This window comes from Lytechinus pictus, chromosome 6 (genome assembly GCF_037042905.1).
Source record: "Lytechinus pictus isolate F3 Inbred chromosome 6, Lp3.0, whole genome shotgun sequence".
Lineage (NCBI taxonomy): Eukaryota > Metazoa > Echinodermata > Echinoidea > Temnopleuroida > Toxopneustidae > Lytechinus > Lytechinus pictus.
The window spans coordinates 14,561,220-14,582,150 of NC_087250.1; the positions used below are offsets into that span (position 1 = coordinate 14,561,220).

Genomic DNA, 20,931 nt, shown 5'->3' on the forward strand with positions numbered 1-20,931 from the left:
GATTATCGGATCACATGACGAGCGAAGCTGAAGAGCGAAAGACTTGAAAGAAAACCTGTTAATGCTTCAAAATCACCGTTCCTCCCAGCGGTTGTTCCAGTTTAGCATATTTTTTCACAAGGTTGTAATATTTTCGCCAACATGGTAAAGATCTGCGGACCAAAATGTTCAACATGTTGCTCTTTGCTGAGTATATGGGGAGTAGTTATGTTGGTAAGTCGCAGATCAAATGCCGCAATAATATGTACGACGAGTGTGAGGCCGTATTCATTCATGGTGCATGCAATGCTTTTGTACACATATCTTATGTGGATGTCACGATTCCGTGATTCTGTGATACAAATTGCGTAGTAGCTAAATCCCATAGTAATAAGTACATGTTGTGCAACACAAAATTAATTTAAGTGCAATGCATTGGCAGGCATTATTTTCTTCTTCATTTTAAATCCATTTTAAGTTATTGAATTATTATTGTTCTTATGGACATGTGGGATATGTCAGAAGAAATACATGAAATATTGCTGAGTAAGACTCAAAACAAAAGATAATAAATAAGACTTGCAAGTTGCAGCTGCACAAATGATTGTGCCTTTTGAGTTTTGTGGGGTGTTTTTTTTTCTTTTTTTTTTGGTCGGGGGGGGGGGGGGTCCAGTCCAGCATTTCATAGCCGGTTTCACGGTTGGTATGTTGAAAAGCTCCAGCTGGAACATCACTCAACTTGGAGGAAATAGAGGTCGGCTAGAGAAGACCATCCTAGTCAAGCTGGAGACTTATCAATTTGTTATTAAATATTTGTGAGTTGGTTATAGAAATTAAGTCATATGGGAGGGTATTCCAGTCCCTTGCCGTATTAGGGAAGAAGGATTTCTTGTAGTAATTAGTTCTTGAGAATGGTATTTCGAGGGTCAGGGAGTTGAATTTCCTTGTACATGCTGCGTTCGGATCCCTTCTGTTGAAGCTCAGGTGCTCTTGAAGCGGTAGGCTGACATTATTATGGATTATCTTATGCATCATGGTCAGTCTGCTCACCTGCCTTCTATGTTGAAGGGTGGGTAATTCCATAGCTTTGAGCATGGCTGTAACAGAACTCTCCTGGCTGTAGTTGTTGGTGACAAACCGCGCAGCACGTCTCTGGACTGCCTCCACCTTAAGGATGTTACTTTTAGTGTGGGGATCCCACACAGAGCTGCAGTACTCAACATGTGGGCGAACGAGGCTTTTGTATGCTTGTAGCTTTACTTTCTGGGAAGCGTTTCCAAGATTACGACGGAGGAAGCCTATCATGCTATTAGCTTTGGAAACTGCTTTATCAACCTGTGTGTTCCATTTCATATCCGATGATAGAGTTACTCCAAGGTATCTGTGCTGGTTGGCAGTCTGCAGCGTCTGGCCAGCTAGCTTATATGAAGATTCTATTTGATTCTTACAACGGGAAAATCTGAGAACACTACATTTTTCTGGTTTAAAGGACATTAGCCATGTATGAGCCCATTTCTCAAGTAGTTTTAAGTCCTTCTGCAGAATCTTACAGTCGACGGAGGACGCAATGGGTCGGTGTATAATGCAGTCGTCAGCAAAAAGACGCACTTTAGACTGCAGGCCCACCGGTAAGTCGTTGATGTATAGCAGGAAGAAGAGTGGACCGAGGACCGTGCCCTGGGGCACGCCTGACCGCACTCTGACTGGCTTGGAGCTTATCCCTTGGAGAACCACTGACTGTTGTCTGCAAGTAAGGAATGATGTTATCCAGTTATATAGAGAGCCAGATATGCCGTAATGTTGGAGTTTGAGTAGAAGACGCTTGTGAGGAACAGTATCGAATGCTTTGGCAAAGTCGAGTATCACTGCATCTACTTGCTTGTTGTGTTCATTCGCCTCCCAGATATGATGAACTGTAGTGAGGAGTTGTGTTTCACAGGATCTCTTGGCTCGAAATCCATGTTGCGAGTCGTCTAGGGCATTGAACTTCTCTAAGTGATTGATAATATGACTGTAAATAACATGTTCAACTATTTTGCAGCAAACTGAGGTCAGCGATACCGGCCTGTAGTTGGCTGGATCAGTCCGGCTACCTTTTTTGTAGATTGCGGTAACGTTGGCTCGGGTCCAGGCTACCGGCAATCTGCCAGACTGTATGCTCAGGTTACATATCTTGGTTAGGATAGGTGCAATTTCATCAGCACAGTTACGTAGGATAAAAGGGTGTATGGCATCGGGGCCAGGTGCCTTGGATGGTGAGAGCTTGTGGAGAAGCTTCAGAACTCCAGCCTCATCCACAACCAGCGGAGCGATGTCCGGGAGTTTGTCGACTTTAGGGATTGGTATGTTTGATGAAGGATGAGCATTTTCGTCTGTGAAGACGGACTTGTATTGGTTACTGAGCGCTTCTGCCTTGTCAGCCGCTGAACTAACCAGATGGTTCCCATTCCAAAGGGATGAGATACCCGATGTATCTCGACGTCTGTTCTTGATGAATGACCAGAACCGTTTAGGGTTAGAATGAAGAGCTTCGAATATAGAAGTAGACAAATATTCCTGCTCGGCCTTTCTGTTTTGTTTTTGAAATTCTTTCCTAAGTGATCGATAGCGGGTCCAAGATTTGTGTTGATTAGTAGACTTGGCTGTATAGAAAGCTCGCTGTTTCCTTCTGGACAGCTTCTTCAGCGGTCTCGACATCCATGGCAAATTGAACCTTGAACTCTTAAGTGCGGAAGGTATGAAATCATCCATTGCTTTGATCGTTGCTGATTGGAAGATTTGCCAGTTACTTTCGAGAGAGTTGTTATCAGCTTCTGCCAAAAAAGTGGTTGCAAAGTTCTGTAATCTGGTCTTTAGACCGTCAATGTCAGCTTTATGAAATTTATACACCTTACGGCGTATTGACTTTTGAAAGATGGGTTTGAGGCTGGCAATTGATGTTAATATGAAGTGGTCCGAGATGCCTGGGTGTGTCTTGACTTCACTGAAGACATGTGGATTAGAGACCAACAAAAGTTGGAGTATGTTCATAACGCAATGCACTTTGGTTTGGTGAGCATGGTTAACTTCATTAGCCAACTCAATTTTTTTTTTCTCTTTCCTCTGTAAGTTCAAGTCACTTATTTGTGGGGGCTTGCTTGGCCTTCAGTCATGTTGGTAAATCATGGTATTGGTCACTCACACGTATTGCGAGGTTAGTATTAGTATACTAACCACGAACCGCGTTTGGCAGTGGATTTCTAACTAGTGGGTCGCGCGTGCTGGGATCTCACTTCTTGGGTCCACAACACACGACTTCTATGGCTTGATTTTTCTGTGCGCGGCGGCATGTAATGAACCCTTGGGTGGGTATTGGTAGGCAGGGAAAGAGGGCGTGTGAAGGAGGACTCATTTATTTTTTTTTTGTATGGGATGTGCGGCTGTGGCTTTCTTTTTTTCTTTGTATTGTTTTTGTATTATGTTTCTTACTCTTTCTTTCAGCAGTGTTCAGTGAATTAATGGAAACACGAATGACCAGTTTAATTGATTTGTTTATGAATTACTTGTATTTTACTGATGCCTACATGTATGTATGAAGTATTTTGAATGAAGTTATTTGTCAGTTGTTTGTATTTAGGTATTTCACTGCTGTTTGTAAATGTCACTAAGGATCAATAAAACTTAACAATACTTTAAAAAAACTAATTTTAACTTATTTTTTGCCCATTTAGCAAACTTATTTCAGCTGAGTCTTTGCCCAAATTCACCCTCCATTCCAATAATGACTAACGGTTAGATCTTACAGCTCCATTTCGACATCATCATTCAAACTCAAACCAAAGACAAAATTTGAACAGTCAGACGTTTTCTTTGCTGAAGTTTTGATTTTAGACTGAATTAAGCGATCAAATTCCTCCATATGTGTGTGTACATGTATTTGCTTGTATTTTTAAAAAAATAGTGCAACTTCAGTCCGCAATATCAGGGACGAAGTTCATTAGGAGTTTTCTTCACCATCAAGTTGGAAGCTGATATAGAGTTGTTCATCAAAATAATTTTGGGCTAAAAAAAATGAGTGCAAATTTGTAACCACAAAGTTAGGCATTTGGGTGGATATGAAAAGTCTGAAATTCAGTTAGCGCTGGTGGGATGACCCTCTTTCTGACATGCCTCCACCCTTTATATTCGCAAATATGATCCATGCGTTCTGTTGTCTATTTCTGTTAACCCTAGCTTTCTTTTTTTTTTTCAGGGGCTACGTTTTACGACTTCTGCACAAATCTGCAACACTGGTTAAGCTTTAACAAATCGCAGTGAATGTGGATTTTCCCGGGCTGTTTTGGGGGCAGAATTGCCCTCGGCTCCCATCCAATTGTTTTCCCTGAACCTTAATACTACCTTAATTCATAAATCATTGTATCTTCTTTTTTTTCAATTTATCTCCTGACAGCTCTTGATGGGTGTTTTCTTCCGGATAAATGCCTTGGCCTTCATTGAAGATGTCAGTCTCGAAGAGGACTTCACGAAAGAGGATCTGGACCAAGCGTACACAAGTGTCTCAAATAATTGCTTCATCGCGGCGGGAATCTACGTCCTGTTTGCCGGTTTTTCCATCTATCAGTATTCCGTCAACAAGAGACTACAGTACCAAGTTGACTAAATTTGAGGAATTATTAGTCAGTGATTAGTAAGAACTATTAACCTTCCATCCAGATGTTGACTTCACTGGACCATAAATTGAATAATTCATTTTGGGTGCTGTTTTTATGGTAATTCCTAACAGGGGAGCTTCAAGTATGCCTACCAAGGATCATTTTTGTACTGGCATAGCAATGCACTTGGCTTATTGTATAACCCATTAAAAGTGCTTTGTTCTTTCTAAGCCCCCTGGTTATGGCCGCCATAAATACAGTGCTCTGAAGTCGGATTCATCTACAAACTGCCAACATACACTGTAACACCAGCTTTGATCAACTTCTGACTAACAACAGTCTGCTTCAAGAAACAACCTTTATTAAGAAGAAACTCATATCTAATCATTCTGTATATTTAGTTATTGACAGGGTGCTACATGCCCAGGGCCAGGAAAAAGTGTGTTTTGAAGTATAGACCAAAACTACTTGCCCGAATTGGGCAAGCAAAATTCTCACAGTAGAATGACCAAAATTAGGGTCGATATATGATATTGACCCTAATTTTGGTCATGGCAGGCAAGATAAAATCACTTTGGAAAAAGGAATGCAATAACAAGGTAGATCAGTTCATGTCAAAAGAGAAAAAGGTCAATGGTTTATAAAACCGCAAAACTATCTTTTAAGAGGTAAAACTTTTTTTCAAGGAATTTTTTGGCAAGTGAAATAGATTTTGGGGCAAGTATATCCCAACTAATATTTAAAAATTTACTTGCCCGACCAGGCAAGTGCTTCTAAAAAGTTATGTAGCACCCTGTATTGGACAAAATATTCTTTGATTCAGCACTCTAGAATACATAGATCTAAGATTTAAACATGACTGGAGGTCTACTGCAGGAGAGTTGCATTTAATATTTAAAAAAAAATCAAATGCAATCCTATGTTACTACTAGGTTTTTACTCGGTGGAAATCAAGTTGTGTTTGATTTTTATTTTTTCTGCATCAGTCCCCAGAGGGGACAAAATACAGGTAACTTAGGTTAGGTCAATTATTTTGGGACAACAGAAATCCATTTGACTTTGTAGAAGTACATGTATAGGTAAATTTTGCATTTTCTGGTCCAAAATTTATTGGACTTTAATTGACAGTCTAACTTTTTCTATTTTTCAGTCTGCTATTTTGTATTAGTTTTAAAGAACTCTAGAAAATGAAATTACGGTAAGCTTTCAAATCCTGGAAAATGATAATTTATTAATGAAAAATCATTTGTTTTCTTTCTGTATTTAGGTTGAAAAATCTCTACACATTCCAGTCCTAAACTCTATATGGAATCTAGGAAAATGATATTTCCATGATTTATTTAATTTGTTAGTGATTTGTAAGCATTCATTGATTTGTTAGAATTGAATTGTAATCTCCAGCCAGAGCCAATCCTGTGATTAATGTTCACCAGGGGCCTGTTGCAACTCTGGCATGGCAAAAGTTTTACACAACAGGCCCCAGGTGAACGTTAAACTTGGCAACAGCTCATTCTGCAAATAAATTCATACTACTCTGCAATGCAGCATTATTTCTCTTACAAAGATCTAGAAAGAAAAAAAAGGAAGAACTTTCCGTTATCATGATGACTATTGAATTTGTAAAGGAATTGTGCAATTTTATACAAATATATTTGTAACAAGTTTCGATCCTATAGATTCACGTAGATGTAGTGTGATGTTCTTGGCTAGCAATAAAGTATGAAGTAAACATGTTATTAAAAAAAATGAGTTTACTTCATGTAGAACCTACATGTAGGAAGAATTAATATAATTGTCTGTAGATACATATATGTGGTGTACTTTAGATTTAAAGTATTTACTTCGAAATTATTCTCTATGTATGATTTGCTCTGAAGTTTTTAGTGTTACTGATTATGTGCTTTAGAAAATAGCGATAGTTATAGGAATCTTCAAAGTCAAGTATTTGCATACATAGATTTTACGTTTAGTTGTTAGTGGGGAACTCTTTCTTCAGGAAGAACAATTTTCAAACTACATTGTAGATCAATTTAATTTATGTTCGTTATAACCACAGTATAAATGTAGATGTTCTTCGTTATTTTTGTCTTAAAAGTTGTTTTCAACTCTGAAAATATATTTATTCATATAGTTATACAAAATTATATGAGAGTGACAAGAAAGTGAAATTTCCATTGTTGAAATATATGTATTGAGCAACAAAATAGGACATTTTTTAAGTTGGGGAAGAATAGCAACAAAAAAATGTATGTTTGCTGATTGGATGCTGTAAAAACTCTTTCGAAATTCAGTAACGTCACTTAGATCATTTTTATATATATGATGTTCCCTTTGTTACATGTTTGTTTACAAAGTGAAAAATGTCAGCACCTATCTGTTTCATTTATTTCTTATTCATTTCCTTCATTGGTTAATCAAAATCTAATTTGAAATCTATATGAATACATACTGTATAATTGAATGTGCACCCAGTACTAATTTACTAGATACAGTGTTGATTTCATTCCTGTGAATATTATATTGGATGAAAGCAGGGGCATTTTACATGTGATTTATTTTAATTAGTATTTACATGTAAGTCCGTAATTTTGTTGTATTATACAGGATTGATTCGCAACTGACCTTGGGCCTGTAACACAAAGCTTAGCAATCATCGTAGAACATTTTCTTACGATAGAATGACTCCATTGACTACAATGTACAATGAACAGCAAGCATACGGTTAATGGCTAACCTTTGTGTTATGGGACCAGATGTTCTTAAGCTATAATGCTAAAGAATACAGTTATCATGGCTGAGTGGCCGGGCTGATAAAACCTTGTATCTAAAAATTTAAATATTTTGATGACAGCTTAGAATAAGCTAGATTTTAGAGTTATAACATGGGTAGAAACAAACTAGGTTTAATTTGCCTCGAAAGAGTTGTTCACAGGTAGACTGTTTTCAGACACTACAATGTATGAGACTGCTGCTCTTGCTATATTTTTTAAATTAAGCATCATTTTCTAAGCTGCCCTAAAAAAAAAATTCCAAGATTGAGATGCGAGGTTTTATCAGGCCAGCTGCGATAAAGTATGTATGCCCATATTGGCCAAAATTTATCTAGGTGGGTTAGCTTTTAACTTGTGGATTAAATCTAATCATCTGATGCTAATAGCACAAAGTTCAGATTTGCAATAGAGTACCGAAGTGTGACGTCATAAATTTTCACTTTTTGCATTTCAGTGTTTTTGATGACATATTTTGGAAGAGCATGATGAAATAACTCCACAACCCAAATTTGGTGGGAATCGGTCCATGGGGCTCCAAGATATAACCTCACGAGTATATAATTAGCCCCATTGAAATAAATTGTACTATTGGCCGGATTCCTTACATTTTTAGAACCAGGCCAATAATACATTGAATTCAGTGGGGCTAATTACATATTCATGAGGCCATATCTACATATAAGGCCCCCATGGACCGATTCCCACCATTTGTTTTGCAGGTGGATGTGTTTCATCATGGCCTGGCCTGTTGAGATATGGAATAATGAATGCTGCAATGCAAAAAAAAAATTGTGACATCATCACTTCAATACCATATTCACGAAAGTAGCTTACTCTTTATACACATAGTGCATATATGTCATTTGACATCAATTGACATAATATTAAACTAATGGACATAACCCACTTTCATCATGAAATTCAACTTTAGCCCATAGGTCGAAGGTAAACCAGCTTCGTGAATTTAGGCCACAATATTGATTGTATCTTCAAAGTGATGAATATTGTTGACAATGGGAAAAGATCAGAATATTTGTTCAGCCGTTAAGAATATTTAGAAATGTTTTGTGATATGGTAATGAAAAGTTATCAAATTACGGTATGCATGTATTGTACGTTATAAATACATATCAGATATATTTAATTGACGTGTCATGTCTTTCTTTTTTTTCTCAAGATATGTGTTGATACTGATAAGTTGACTTTACATGAACATATGCATGAAATGAAGAGTTTTATTCCGAAAGGAGCTAAATCCACTTTTATTAGTGTTTTTCTGTAAATCAAGGTTTTTTTAATTCACCACTTTCCCTTGTCCACAGCTGTTTTATTTTGATATATATGTGTATGATGGTGCTCTTTCAGATTACTTAATCATGATTTTAAAAATCTAGTATTCAATTTCAATTTTTTTTAATATTTTGAAATTTTATTTTTCATGGATTTAGCTCCTTAAGGAGGCTTAGTTGAATGTCAATTTATGCCTTTTTAAACATTTATCATTGAAAATGGAACACGAAACACAAATCTAAAGAGTACATTTTCAGTCAGACTGCAGGTCCCAAGAAAGTGGCTTCTTTCATCCAAGTGATATTCATGACTTGAGATGTTTTGCATATTTAATGAGCTTGATGCGGACCAAAACACATCTTTTCATTCGGTCATTGCTGCTCTAATTGTGCATCGAATTTCATGAATTTGGTACCATTGTAAAGAAGAAGAATCATTCTTTTAGGTCATGTGTTTGGATTTATTCAAAGATTTTGTAATATAGGTTAAAATTTTGATCTAAAATATGCTACAAAATAAATATTTTCACCTGACAAAAGCTGCTATTTTCACACTTTATATTTGTTTGAGCCCAAATGATTTTTATATCATGATAAAGCTGAATATGTATACTTTGAAATGATATAGGTTTCAAAATAAGAATTGGTTTAATCGGGTCAAGATCACACTTTTCATTTGCCAAGTACATAAAGCAGCTTGAAAACAAGAATACTGCACTCTGATTGGTCAAAAAGACCACACAATGGCAAATTCCAACGGTTCCAGTGCCTGGGTTCGTGGGAAGGTCACACTTCCCATGTGGTAATCTCCTCAAATACCCCGCGCCTGTTGTTCTGTGAACCTTATCCAGCCAATCAGAACTCTGGATTTCATGCAAGTACAAAATTTCAGAAATCTCGTCTTGTACCTTGGTGGGAAAAGTGTGATCTTGACCCGATTAAAAGGTGCCGCATATCAAGAGTGGCATTGTGAGAAAGTACAGAAGTTCAGCTCTATGGTGATATAGATATCATTGAGGCTCAAAATAAAAAGTTTTGCACAATTTGCAAAAGAAAACAGAGGAAGAAAATTCAGTTTTGAAGCACATTTTCAGGCCAGAAATTTACTTATTTAACAAAATATTGTATACAAAATAAATGACCAATATGAAAGAGTAACTTTTACTCTATCTGATGGTGCAATAATATTTCATTTAACTTGAGATTAAAACAGGTAAATTCTTAGAGAAAGAAAATCTCACGAATCACGAGATTTTGCAAGGAGGAGGATTCAGCCACGAGATGATTTGGATGAATCTGGCCTTTTTGCTCATTAGCATAGGGACCTGCGGTCTGACTGTTTTACATCATATCTGTTGTTTATCCATTGAAAATTTTAAAAAGAAAAAATATTATTTTTTCATCTTTTCTGAGGACGGTACCTTTTCGGTGTTGAAGGAGCTAAATCCAAAATAATTTTAATAAAATTGTTATTTTCATCAAAATTTGCACAGATGGTGTGAACTTGTATCCACAACATGTACATGTACCTAAAAATTTGAATGCATGACTATGTATTAAAGTAGAAACATTTTTACCAATCTTCCCCAATTTTTTTTTCAAATGCGATACGGTGCATTTGATTCCCAGGTCCGAGATACATATATTTATATCAAAAAAATCAATTTTGGTCAATACTGGTTTAGCCCCTTTTGGACTCAAGCTTTTCAAATACTGTCATAAATATAATACAGGTAATGAAAATCAAAAAGAGACAATTCAACATGTATGTAACATGTAAAACACATCTGTAATTATTACATGTTTACAGAATGAACATGTATTATGTATTGTACATTCATATCTATACTTGAACTGAAACCATGACAGAGTCTACTCTAGTCATACCACAACTAACTCTTGTCGGTAAACCCTGAATAGTCACATAGAACAGGATATGTTTCCATAGAGTCCTATCTCCCATTACAGATCTTTGTCATGTTATTAGCCTGCATTCAAGACCAAACAGTAAAAAAAATGCTTGTATCATTCCCTATCTAGGGATAAACTAGTCTGCAGGCACAGACCCTAATTGAATCTTTTATCAACAAGTAGGTCTTCACACAAGACTAGCACAAATAAAAGTTGCTGTTTCAATATTTCAATGGCAGGGACCTTAGGCTGCATATTCAGACTACTTAAGCTGAGCGAGAGGTTTGTTCAAGGGATCAGACTAGGGATAACCAGGGTCAGTGCTAGTCTGCTGTGCAAACCCTTCACTTGAGTTAAGGGGTCTGAATGTGCAGCCTATAAGGACTTGTGGACTGACAGCCCTCTCGCTAGTCTTAGTGTGAAGACCCGCCTGTTGATCAAAGTTCAATAAGGGTCTGCAGACTAGGCCAAAGGCTGTTGACAACCCCTCCCCAGTAATTTTTCAAGTAATTAATAAAAGAAAAGAGAGGGGGAAAAAGGAAGTAGAGTATTAAAACAAAAAGGAGAGATCTGTGCTATCTGACTCTAATATCCTTATAATTCAGTTTTTAAATAAATGTGACAACCTATTGAGGTCATCTGAACTGAACAATGATGAAATCCCCATCCCAATGACCAAAACTTACCGGTACTTAAAGGGCAAGTCCAAGAAAAAAAAATGAAATGAATAAAAGAAAAATGCAGAAAATTTGGGATAAATCCAAGAACAATATTATGGAATCACTTAATTAATTTAATCTCAATGTATTGCGCCTTATTTGTTTTTAGAGATGTGATATAAATTAATTTGAATTTCATCAAAATGGGATTTCAAATAAAAAATGTTATGACTATTTTTAAAGTTTTGCTTATACATAAAACAGTTACATGTGCAATTTGAAAAATCAACTATTCCCATAACTGGCAGATCGGGTCTTAGACCCAATGGAATTTGAAAATTTCATAATAAAATTGCGTTAAGTTGTGCCATTATTGTGATGTCACCCTTCTGCGTTAATCCAAATACAATAGATTGGTCGAACAAAGTGTACGCAACGCCATGCATTGATCACAGTTTTTCTCTTTCAAAGTGATTACAAACCTCATCTAAACACAAGTTTTCCTTAAATTTCAGGAGTACATGTAGATCTACTGCTAATCCATGTTCTTTCCTGTTACTGAATATCTTCATTGTTCAATTAAACACAAGGCGGCGTACTTCTTTAATTTGTCCATTACTCGCAGTACACCGATTTCCACAAAGATTCTGTCAAAAATTCTTTCCTTGTGAATCTTTCAATCTCACTTTTCTATTTCAAGATACCACATCGCTCTTTTTAGAAGGCAGCGACTCCCCATTGACTTCTTGCAGACATCGTTTCTCTCCTCTTCTCTCCTTGGTCAGTTCTGTCTTTTCTACCAAGTTGCTCTTAGTAGAAGAGTTCTGATTGGAGGATTTCAAAATATACGTGTTCTGATTGGCTGACTTGTTCTCTTCATCATCAGATGATTCTTCCGAGTCTGACTCCGAGCTGCTTTCCTCCGACGAGTCATCTTTGCTTACAGATGTCTAGAACAAATATTAAAATTTGAATGAAGAATTACCACTAGGGAAGTCATTCTTATACCTCAGTCACATTTCCCCTACGGCAAGTAAAAAACAGCAGTTTTAACATATTTGTACCAGCTACATATAGTTGGCTTGAATAAAATTAATAAAATGGCTGTTTTCGACTTGCCGTACGGCCACCATAATGTGACTGAGGTATTACCCATTATTCAATATTCATCCAAATTTCAAAGAAAGTTCCATAAAAGAAATTCATCAAAATCAGATATAGGAAAGAAAGTGACAGCATTTCTCAGTTTAATACATGCATAACATTTCTGTATATGCAAATCAACCAATGATATCACAATATCACTTATTCTTATGTCTTTTCTTACAAAAATTTTCATCACATAAAAAAGATGAATTTGAGAATTCCTCTAACGTATCATAAAAATTAATTGTTGTTGAACAAGAGGGGCTTTTTTTTATTTTCCCTAGGCATCACACCATACATGTATGTTATATTATTTGAGCACCAAAAAGATATACCTCTTACAACCAATTTCATACAATGGGACTTATTTAGGGGCCACAAAACCAGGGGAGTGCAAGGGGGGGGGGGTTCAGCCCCTCCACTTTTTTCAAAAACCGCATACAATAATGTAAAAATTACCATTTGATTGTGATTTTTTGCATGGTCACCCCCCCCCCCTTAAAAAACCGTTCTGCAGCCCCTTAATGAAAAATTAATTTGCATTCCACACTTGTTTTGCATACATGTAGCATAGCTTCAAAAAGTCATATGCAGAGCTATCAACCGTGTGCAATAAACAAAAATGAAAAAATGGTGTATCACTAGTAAATTTGTAACTATTTGCAATCGATTACAAATATTTTTAGATTGATTGAAACACACCCCTTCACCTTTCTCTGGCCACTGAAGCAGAATTTGCAATGCTTTAATAGCCACTACTTTTTTCTCATTTTTTCTGAGAACTGAGATGATATACTCATAGGCCTATATTCTGACGGGATTAAACTAAACCCTGGTTTAAAGTTGTGGTTTAACTATGGAGAGCCAATTGGGGCAAAAATCCGTAACAGTACACATCCAATTTATTATCTCATTTGACAGTCAAATTGTTCATAATTGTCTGGGAATGATAACTGAAATATTTTGAAGTATTTTTCTTCATCATGAGAGCAAAAGGAAACATAAGAGTAAACATAAGAAATATACAATACAAACAGAATCTTTGCACTTTGGGCTCCCTTTAATTCTCGCACAGAGTAAGACCATGGTCTAAATTAAAACCCGACTTCAGAATACGGGCCATTGGGTGGTGTTCTGATAATTAAACCTACTCTAAACTAGAATTTTAAACCATGCTTCATGGAGTGCTGGGTTTCATAATATTTCTTCCATGTTTGTGGCTGGCAATTATACTGAATTAATTCAGTATAATTCATTAATTAATATTTTTGCATTTTCTTATTCTTTCCATTTCACAACTCAATTAATTTCTTGGCAACTTTTTGCAGCAGAATAAGAATCATTTTTAAATTGGTGAATGGGTTGACAAATGGCACTTCATAAAACTGTGATCTATGTAAACCCATGTTTAACTGAACGATGACAATCAGAATACCGCCCGTAGTGTATTACACCTTTTCCCACCTGTTGCATATCTTGTGTAGCATGTGTCTTTGTCAATTGCTTAGCCTTCTCCACAAACACGGCTCTGTTGTGCTTGAATTCTGCAGACTAGGAAAATCAAAGTAGAATTTAATAAATAATTTGCTAAAAGTATTAAGGCACAATAGGGCAATCCAATCCTGTCAAGAAATTATAATAATAATAACAAATAGCTGGATTTATAAAGCACTTTTTGCCTGAGGATACAAAGCGCTGCTCTTATTACCCCGGCTTAAGCTGTGCTGCTATTATGGGTGCTGCAGCTTTTGAGGAATTTCTTCCTACCCTGTACCCAGTTGCCTCACCTGGGTTGAGTGCAGCACGATATGGGTATATTTCTTGCTGAATGTTCATGAAGGAGAGGAGCAATTTCGCCCACATGACAGCCGAAATCACAGCTGAAATTCACAAAATGGAATGCTTTGGGGTGACCAACTTTAAACAATACTCAAGAACAATATTCTACATACATCAGAATACTGAAATATACTTTTCCATCATAATCGCTCATTCAGAAAAAATTAGCCTTTCAAGTAAAGAAATAGCCCCCAAAATTCAGCCATTGCCCTAATCTGTCTAAAAAAATAAAAAGTTATTTCCTAATCAGCTGAATTATGTTGGACTATCACTGGACATCTTACTAAGATGTAGTGACCAGTAAAAAGGAAACAAGAAAAGCGTGATTCCCTGAATACAAATAAATAATAATAATAATAATAATATAGGATTTGTATAGCGCACGTATCCACCTTGCTAGGTGCTCAAGGCGCTTCTTTATTACCCCGACTAAACTAGTCTACCGATTCCGGTGTGCACAGCTTTTTGAGGAATTACTTCCTGCCGGTACCCATTCACCTCACCTAGGTTGAGTGCAGCACAATGTGGATAGATTTCTTGCTGAAGGAAAACATGCAATGGCTGGGACCACGTCCTTCAGATTGAAAGACGAGAATCTTAACCACTAGACCAAGACGCCCCCACATAGTGTAGGAATTATTTCTACACTGTACATAACACCACTGTAAAAGGAGATGTTCGAACTATGCTGGCTGGAATGAAAATTTGTCTTTAGTCTTGGTTCTAGTTGTGAGGAACCAGGCAAATAATACATTAACTTCAATGGTCCGTATTCTGATAGCAGGTTTAACTTAAACTCAGGTTTAAAGTTGTGGTTTAAGTATGGGAAGCCAAAAGTATCAAAACTTTTATTAAGTTGTATGTTTATTATGTGTACTGTGCTCTTTTCTGATACATCGATGGTGAAGACAATCATCTATTTATACTTCCTAGACAATTATGAATGATTTGAGAGCCAAATGAGCTGAAGTATGATATCTCTACTGTTAGTGATTTATGTAACAATTGGCTATCCATACTTACACCACAACTTTAAACACGAGTTTAAGTTAAACCTGCAATCAGAATACGGGCCACCGGGGCTAATTATGTAAATGAGGTCATATCTAAGGGCGCCATGGCCAAATCACAGCACAGAAAACATATGTGTATGGAGATGCAGCAGGTTTAAGAGCTGTTGCAATGTGTGCATTGGCCTGCAATGCGAATTGCACTGATATGCGATTGGCAACTTGTTGCAACCTGGGCCCCGTCTTACAAAGAGTTACGATTGATCTGATCAACCTCAAGTATATGGAAATCCATCAATGTCATAATTTGGGGGGGGGGGGAATTTGCACAACATCCTTTGAAAACAAAGAGAAGCACATGCACTGAATTGTCAAGAAAACAGTGAATGTATGAATACAGGGAATAATTTTGCTGTACAAGTTTGAATAGCATTTTTGGTCATAGAGAAAAGCTCTCAACTAAGTAATGAACGGACCTATGTAAAAAATATGCTATACAAAAGACTTTATGCTTAGCAGTCTTTCAAATATGTGGAGCAAATTGCGATGCGATACCAGGAAATTTATTCCCTGGAATATACATCATACCTAGAAAATATTTTTAACACACATGTATTTTAGATGTTGACATTCGTCCCATAGTTGTGGTTGATCCCAGCACCTCTTTGTAAGACGGGGCCTGATCTCAGTGAAATCTGAGGAGGATACTTACAATATCGGCCATAAGCGGATCGTCAGGGTTAGGCTCGGCCATCAAGAGTTGCAAGGAAGTCAACATGGTAGAGATGTTGAGACTTGGTTTCCAGTTACCCTGTAAGATGATAGATTTAAACATTATGACAGTGATTACAAGCATGGAGTAATATAAAAATTTAATACTATTATTGTTTTTTTTTCAACACATCTACTGTTACTTTTAATTGTACCTCAAAGATGATAACAAATACAATGTATAATTAAGAGCTCAAAAATGTTTTTTTTAGATGATGATGACGAATATGATATATGATATGATGAGATGATGTGGTGGTGGTGGTGGTGATGATGATGATGATGATGACATGATGATGATATTAGGATAATGATGATACTGATAATATTGATGATCATAATGATTATGATAATGACGATGATGATGATTATCATAATGGTGATGATGACGATGATTATGATGATGATGAAGATAAGGACAACGATGATGATGATAATGAAGATGATGATGACAATGATGATGATGATTGTGAAGATGATGATAATATTGATGATCATGATGATAATAATGATGATGATATGATGGTGATTCTTTTAAGACATTGTTTTCATTATACTTTCTAAAACTAGTTTACTGGAAATCGGTTCCGGGAACCAGTTTGGAAGATCTCTTTGCTAGCGTTCCCATTTGATCAGCTGGAAGTGGTTTTCAAAACCAGTTCACGTAAAGTGGCCTTGTTGCTATGGGAACGCTCTCTGTGGGGGTGACATGTTTCGCATGAAATTCAAAACTGCAGCGTAGACATTCTACACTGACAGTGTGTGGAGTAGCGCGTTCAAGATGTACAAAGATCGCTTCCTGAAGAACGGATGTGGCCTCACCCAAAACCAGTTCAAGGAGGCAAAGCGATCTTGAAGACTACATCTCGAGGTGGTTTTCCGAACTGGCTGAAAGATCCCTTTAAAAACCGCTCTGACCGTTCTTATTACACGTTAAACAAGTTTCCAGTAAACTAGTTTTAGGGCGGTAATGAGAACGGGGTCTACGTCTCTGGACAATATCTTTATAATATTAATAATATTAATAATAACAGCATATTTACCCAGGGTAGCCACTTTAGTTCCGAAAACTGTTCTACCAGCGGGCCCTGCTATTATTATTACCCGGCTAAGCTAGGCTACCAATTCAGGTACACAGAGCTTTTTGAGGAATTATTTCCTGCCGGTAGTACCGGTACCCATTTACCTCACCTGGGTTGAGTGCAGCACAGTGTGGATAAAATTCTTGCCCCTGAATCACAATACACTGCACTTCGAGACAAGTCACACAGTCTCTGTCTTGAGAAACCAAACACTGACAACAAGAAACCAAAAATATTTTCAATTCTTACAGCGGGAGGCATCTTCAGGAGGTCCAGACAGATTCTTCCACTCGTATCGATATTTGGATGATAGATGGGAGTTACATACTGCACCTTCGGAGGCTCAAACGGGTATCTACAAGTATAGAACAAAATAATTCAATTCAATTCATTTCATTTATTTGACATCCTTTAAAAACATACAAACATATATACAAGTATAATATGATACAATAACAAAGGAGTAAAAGAATTTATATCACAGTATAAGCAATAAAAAATGGTAGAAATATTAAAAGAAATGAAAAGAGAATGTAGCGGATGTAGGAAGTCAGAATGGCCATTGACCTGTCAAAGCCAACTCCCTTGATTACTATATTATGGTACGATTAAAAACACAAATAGAATAGTGGCAAAAAAATAACAGACACAAACATATCGACATCAACCCCCCCCCCCCCCCCCCCTTTAGATAGGCAGTTGGAATTTTATCTTCTATAATAATATTAATCACATGAATTTATATAGCGTAATCTATCTAGAAATAATCTATTCCGATGCGCATTGTTATTATTATTATCATAACCCTTGCTTTAGTTCAATCTGATCAATCCTGCCGGGTTCCCATTCACCTCACCTGGGTTGAGAGCAGCACGATGCGGGTGAATTTCTTGCTGAAGGAAAACATGCCATGTGAATATCAGTGCTGGGCGATATTTCAATATTATATTATCAAAATTATGTGATAATTTAGAAAATATTGAATATCCAATAATGGTTTTGTGCAGGCAAGATATTTTTTTACTTTGGGGAGCTACTTTTCAAAACTTACTGCCTAAATCTGCAACATTAGATAAGCTTAAACATTGCAATCAATCAAGATTTCCAGGGCTCTATTGAACATTTCGGGGGCTAAATGTAATTATTGGCCTGGTTCGGTTCGTAACATTTAGAACCAGGCCAATAATACATTGACTTCAATGGGGCTAATTATGTATTCATGAGGTCATATCTAAGGCCCCCATGGACCAATTCCAACTAAATTTTGAAAGTGGGGGTTTTTCATCATGCTCTACCAAAATATGGTATAAATAATGCTGAAATGCTAAAATGTTTTAGTGACGTCATCACTTTGAGACTCTATATAACATAATGATAAGTCAAGATAATTTATATCACCTGTCTGGTATATGAATGTCTAATTTAAAGACGCCTCCAGCATATGGTGTTGATTCACCACCAAGAATTTCTGAAATTAAAGATATAAGGAAATATTGTAACTTTTTTTTTTTATATTTCAATGATATTTTTATTGATACTAAATCAGTAAAACACATATACAAATCAATGTTTATAAGGTGCCATTCATATTCTTAATGTTTCATAGCAAAATAACAGAAGTACAGGAACAGCGAGTAATTATTGAAAAAAAAAAGTAAGTGTAAGTACATATATCTAGACAAAAACTCAATAATAATCGATTTTAAAAAATGGTACAATTCCATTCTTGATAGTCAAATTTCCTTTCCTTGTACTGTTCTTCTGTTTAGAAGAAAATATCATACTTTGTAAAAGCTGATACTTGGCTCGTTTACTATTGTAAATGCACCTTTCTGGTAAGAGTAGGATATGATTTTTTTTTTACCATCCTGTTGTTTTTCTGAAAGTCCTACAATTACAGTCTTTTTGTCCAGATTAGAAAAATCAAATGTGGGTTCAAAAAAATGAAATTCATACCAAAATATTTGTACAAAGCAGCATTGCCGAATAATAATAATAATAAATAATAATAAATTATAATAATAATAATAATTAACGGCAATAAATAATAATAATAATGATATTAACATCTGCTATATGTTCTTTTTTTAGTTTGTTCTTGTTGTTCACGATCATAGTGATTTATTTGTGTTTTTCATGTGATGGACAGAAAAATTACTGAGAAAAAAATATTAAGCAATTGCATATTTTAGCATTACCATTTAAATCAATGTGAGAAAAATGAATTGTCAACTTTTCAAATAGCTACTATGATTAAAATATAACATACTCAAAAAAATTCACAGTTAAAGATGAATCAGAAAGCAAGACATCATTACTAAAATGAATATTCATACAAATTGAATTGGAAAAAAAAATAATAATTGACTTCAAACATCAATGGAGTCTTCAGTCTTTAAAGCTATGAAATAAGTAGCCTAAATCAATATCAAACATTTATAACATGTTGCATATTAATGTTGTATTGTACTGTTTTTTGTACATGCAATAGTTCAAAACAGTCGTTTGTCAAGTTTTTAGAACTTCACCTCTAGTTAATTATTCACAATCCAATGTTTGTTAAATTCAATAATAAACTTACTTGCTTCAAGTCGAGTTACATCATCATCTTTCATCCAGCAACTTATGCCAGGAGGGGGCGCCCTTTTCATCATCTCAATTTCTCGTTTCATTCGAGAGTTACATGTACTCTGCATTGCGTCCTAGTATGTAGCTCACAATATATCTGGAGTAGAATTTGTGATGCTGCAAAGTCTGAAGTAGAAGGGAAGAAGAAAAAGGGCTCTAATTATTTAGTTCTAAATCCAAGACAACAAAGGTTAGCATTGTTGAAAGAAATTTAAATTCAATTCCAAAATCAAGGAAAATCACATCCTTTGATTTAAACATATATATGTAACTTGTTAATCTTGCAATATGCACTTTACAAATCTACTTGAATTGTAATTGACTGCAACTTGTGCAGTAACTTTTGTATTTCAAAATAGGGTCTACCAGTACCAATCAACATGCAACATGCTCAAGCTCAACTTAGTTTATGAAAATTGTAAAACTCGTGAAAACAATTTGTCTCAAGTACCAGTCACAATTCTTCAACCCACTAACGTTAAGCAGAGAATTTATTGAGTAGGTTCAGTGACAACCAAATATAAAGCAGGATCTCTCTGCTGATCTCTGAAGCTAACGGAGGAAGAAGAAAGACTGAAGTTTATCATAATTTCTCCATTTCATTTTCAAATCCAACATTGATTGGATGTTGGAATCCAGGTCCCAGGACCAGGAATATAGAGGATGCGGCGATGCGCTACCAAGTCTGGCATGCGTTCGCGTTAAGATCCATACTCTAACCATACTCCATAGCCTTAACTTTTTTAGTCGTATGAAAGTCTAAGTTTGTCGTACTTTAAGTTTAATTAAACCTTGGCTTGAGGGTTGGACGGCAAGGCTTGCGCTTAATTGGTCACAAAACGGCAAAAACTCCCAAAACTCAGATCAGCCAATCTTCAATTTCAATTCAGTTTAACGTTTAGAAATTAGAGTTTAGCATTAGCAGAATTTTTGCCAGTCTCCTTGGCCTTGGGATCTCGATTTATTGCTATGACGTTTAGGTCTACTACCTGGAGCGTGAAACTGTCTTGTGCTGCATAGCTTTTCCCGCGACGGAAGTCGAAGAAAATGGTAAAATCCCCTACTGGCTCGAACCACTAAAGTTTAGAATAATTCATATTTATCTTTATTATTCGCTAATATTTAATTTTTATTTGATTCTTTACTGCTAATATTAAACTACGTTATAATTTTTTTTAATTTTAGAATTGGATCTATATTTCTACATATTTTAAA

At 36.0% G+C, this 20,931-nt stretch overlaps 2 protein-coding genes across 5 annotated transcripts; one reads left to right on the forward strand and one right to left on the reverse strand.

Moving 5' to 3' along the window:
- Positions 1 to 47: 47 nt before the first annotated feature.
- LOC135154536 (ribonuclease kappa-like) lies at positions 48 to 5,642 on the forward strand. Its single transcript, XM_064100998.1, has 2 exons — positions 48 to 213; positions 4,409 to 5,642. The coding sequence occupies exons 1-2, from the start codon at positions 142 to 144 to the stop codon at positions 4,616 to 4,618; spliced, it is 282 nt and encodes a 93-aa protein (XP_063957068.1). The 5' UTR covers positions 48 to 141; the 3' UTR covers positions 4,619 to 5,642.
- Positions 5,643 to 8,626: 2,984 nt separating this feature from the next.
- On the reverse strand, positions 8,627 to 20,790 carry LOC129262914 (ubiquitin-conjugating enzyme E2 T-like). 4 transcript variants are annotated; one of them, XR_010293901.1, is made up of 8 exons: positions 20,706 to 20,790; positions 19,670 to 19,842; positions 18,487 to 18,556; positions 17,338 to 17,443; positions 15,948 to 16,046; positions 13,851 to 13,937; positions 9,625 to 12,190; positions 8,627 to 9,326 (listed from the first exon to the last, which is right to left on the reverse strand). XR_010293901.1 is itself a non-coding variant. In XM_064100996.1 (7 exons), the coding sequence occupies exons 2-7, from the start codon at positions 19,782 to 19,784 to the stop codon at positions 11,936 to 11,938; spliced, it is 732 nt and encodes a 243-aa protein (XP_063957066.1). In that variant the 5' UTR covers positions 19,785 to 19,842; positions 20,706 to 20,790; the 3' UTR covers positions 8,627 to 11,935. The 4 variants fall into 4 exon arrangements, 2 of the variants coding, with proteins under 2 accessions (XP_063957066.1, XP_063957067.1); XR_010293902.1 differs by having other exon boundaries at positions 20,491 to 20,756; XM_064100996.1 differs by having other exon boundaries at positions 8,627 to 12,190.
- Between the last annotated feature and the right edge of the window lie 141 nt (positions 20,791 to 20,931).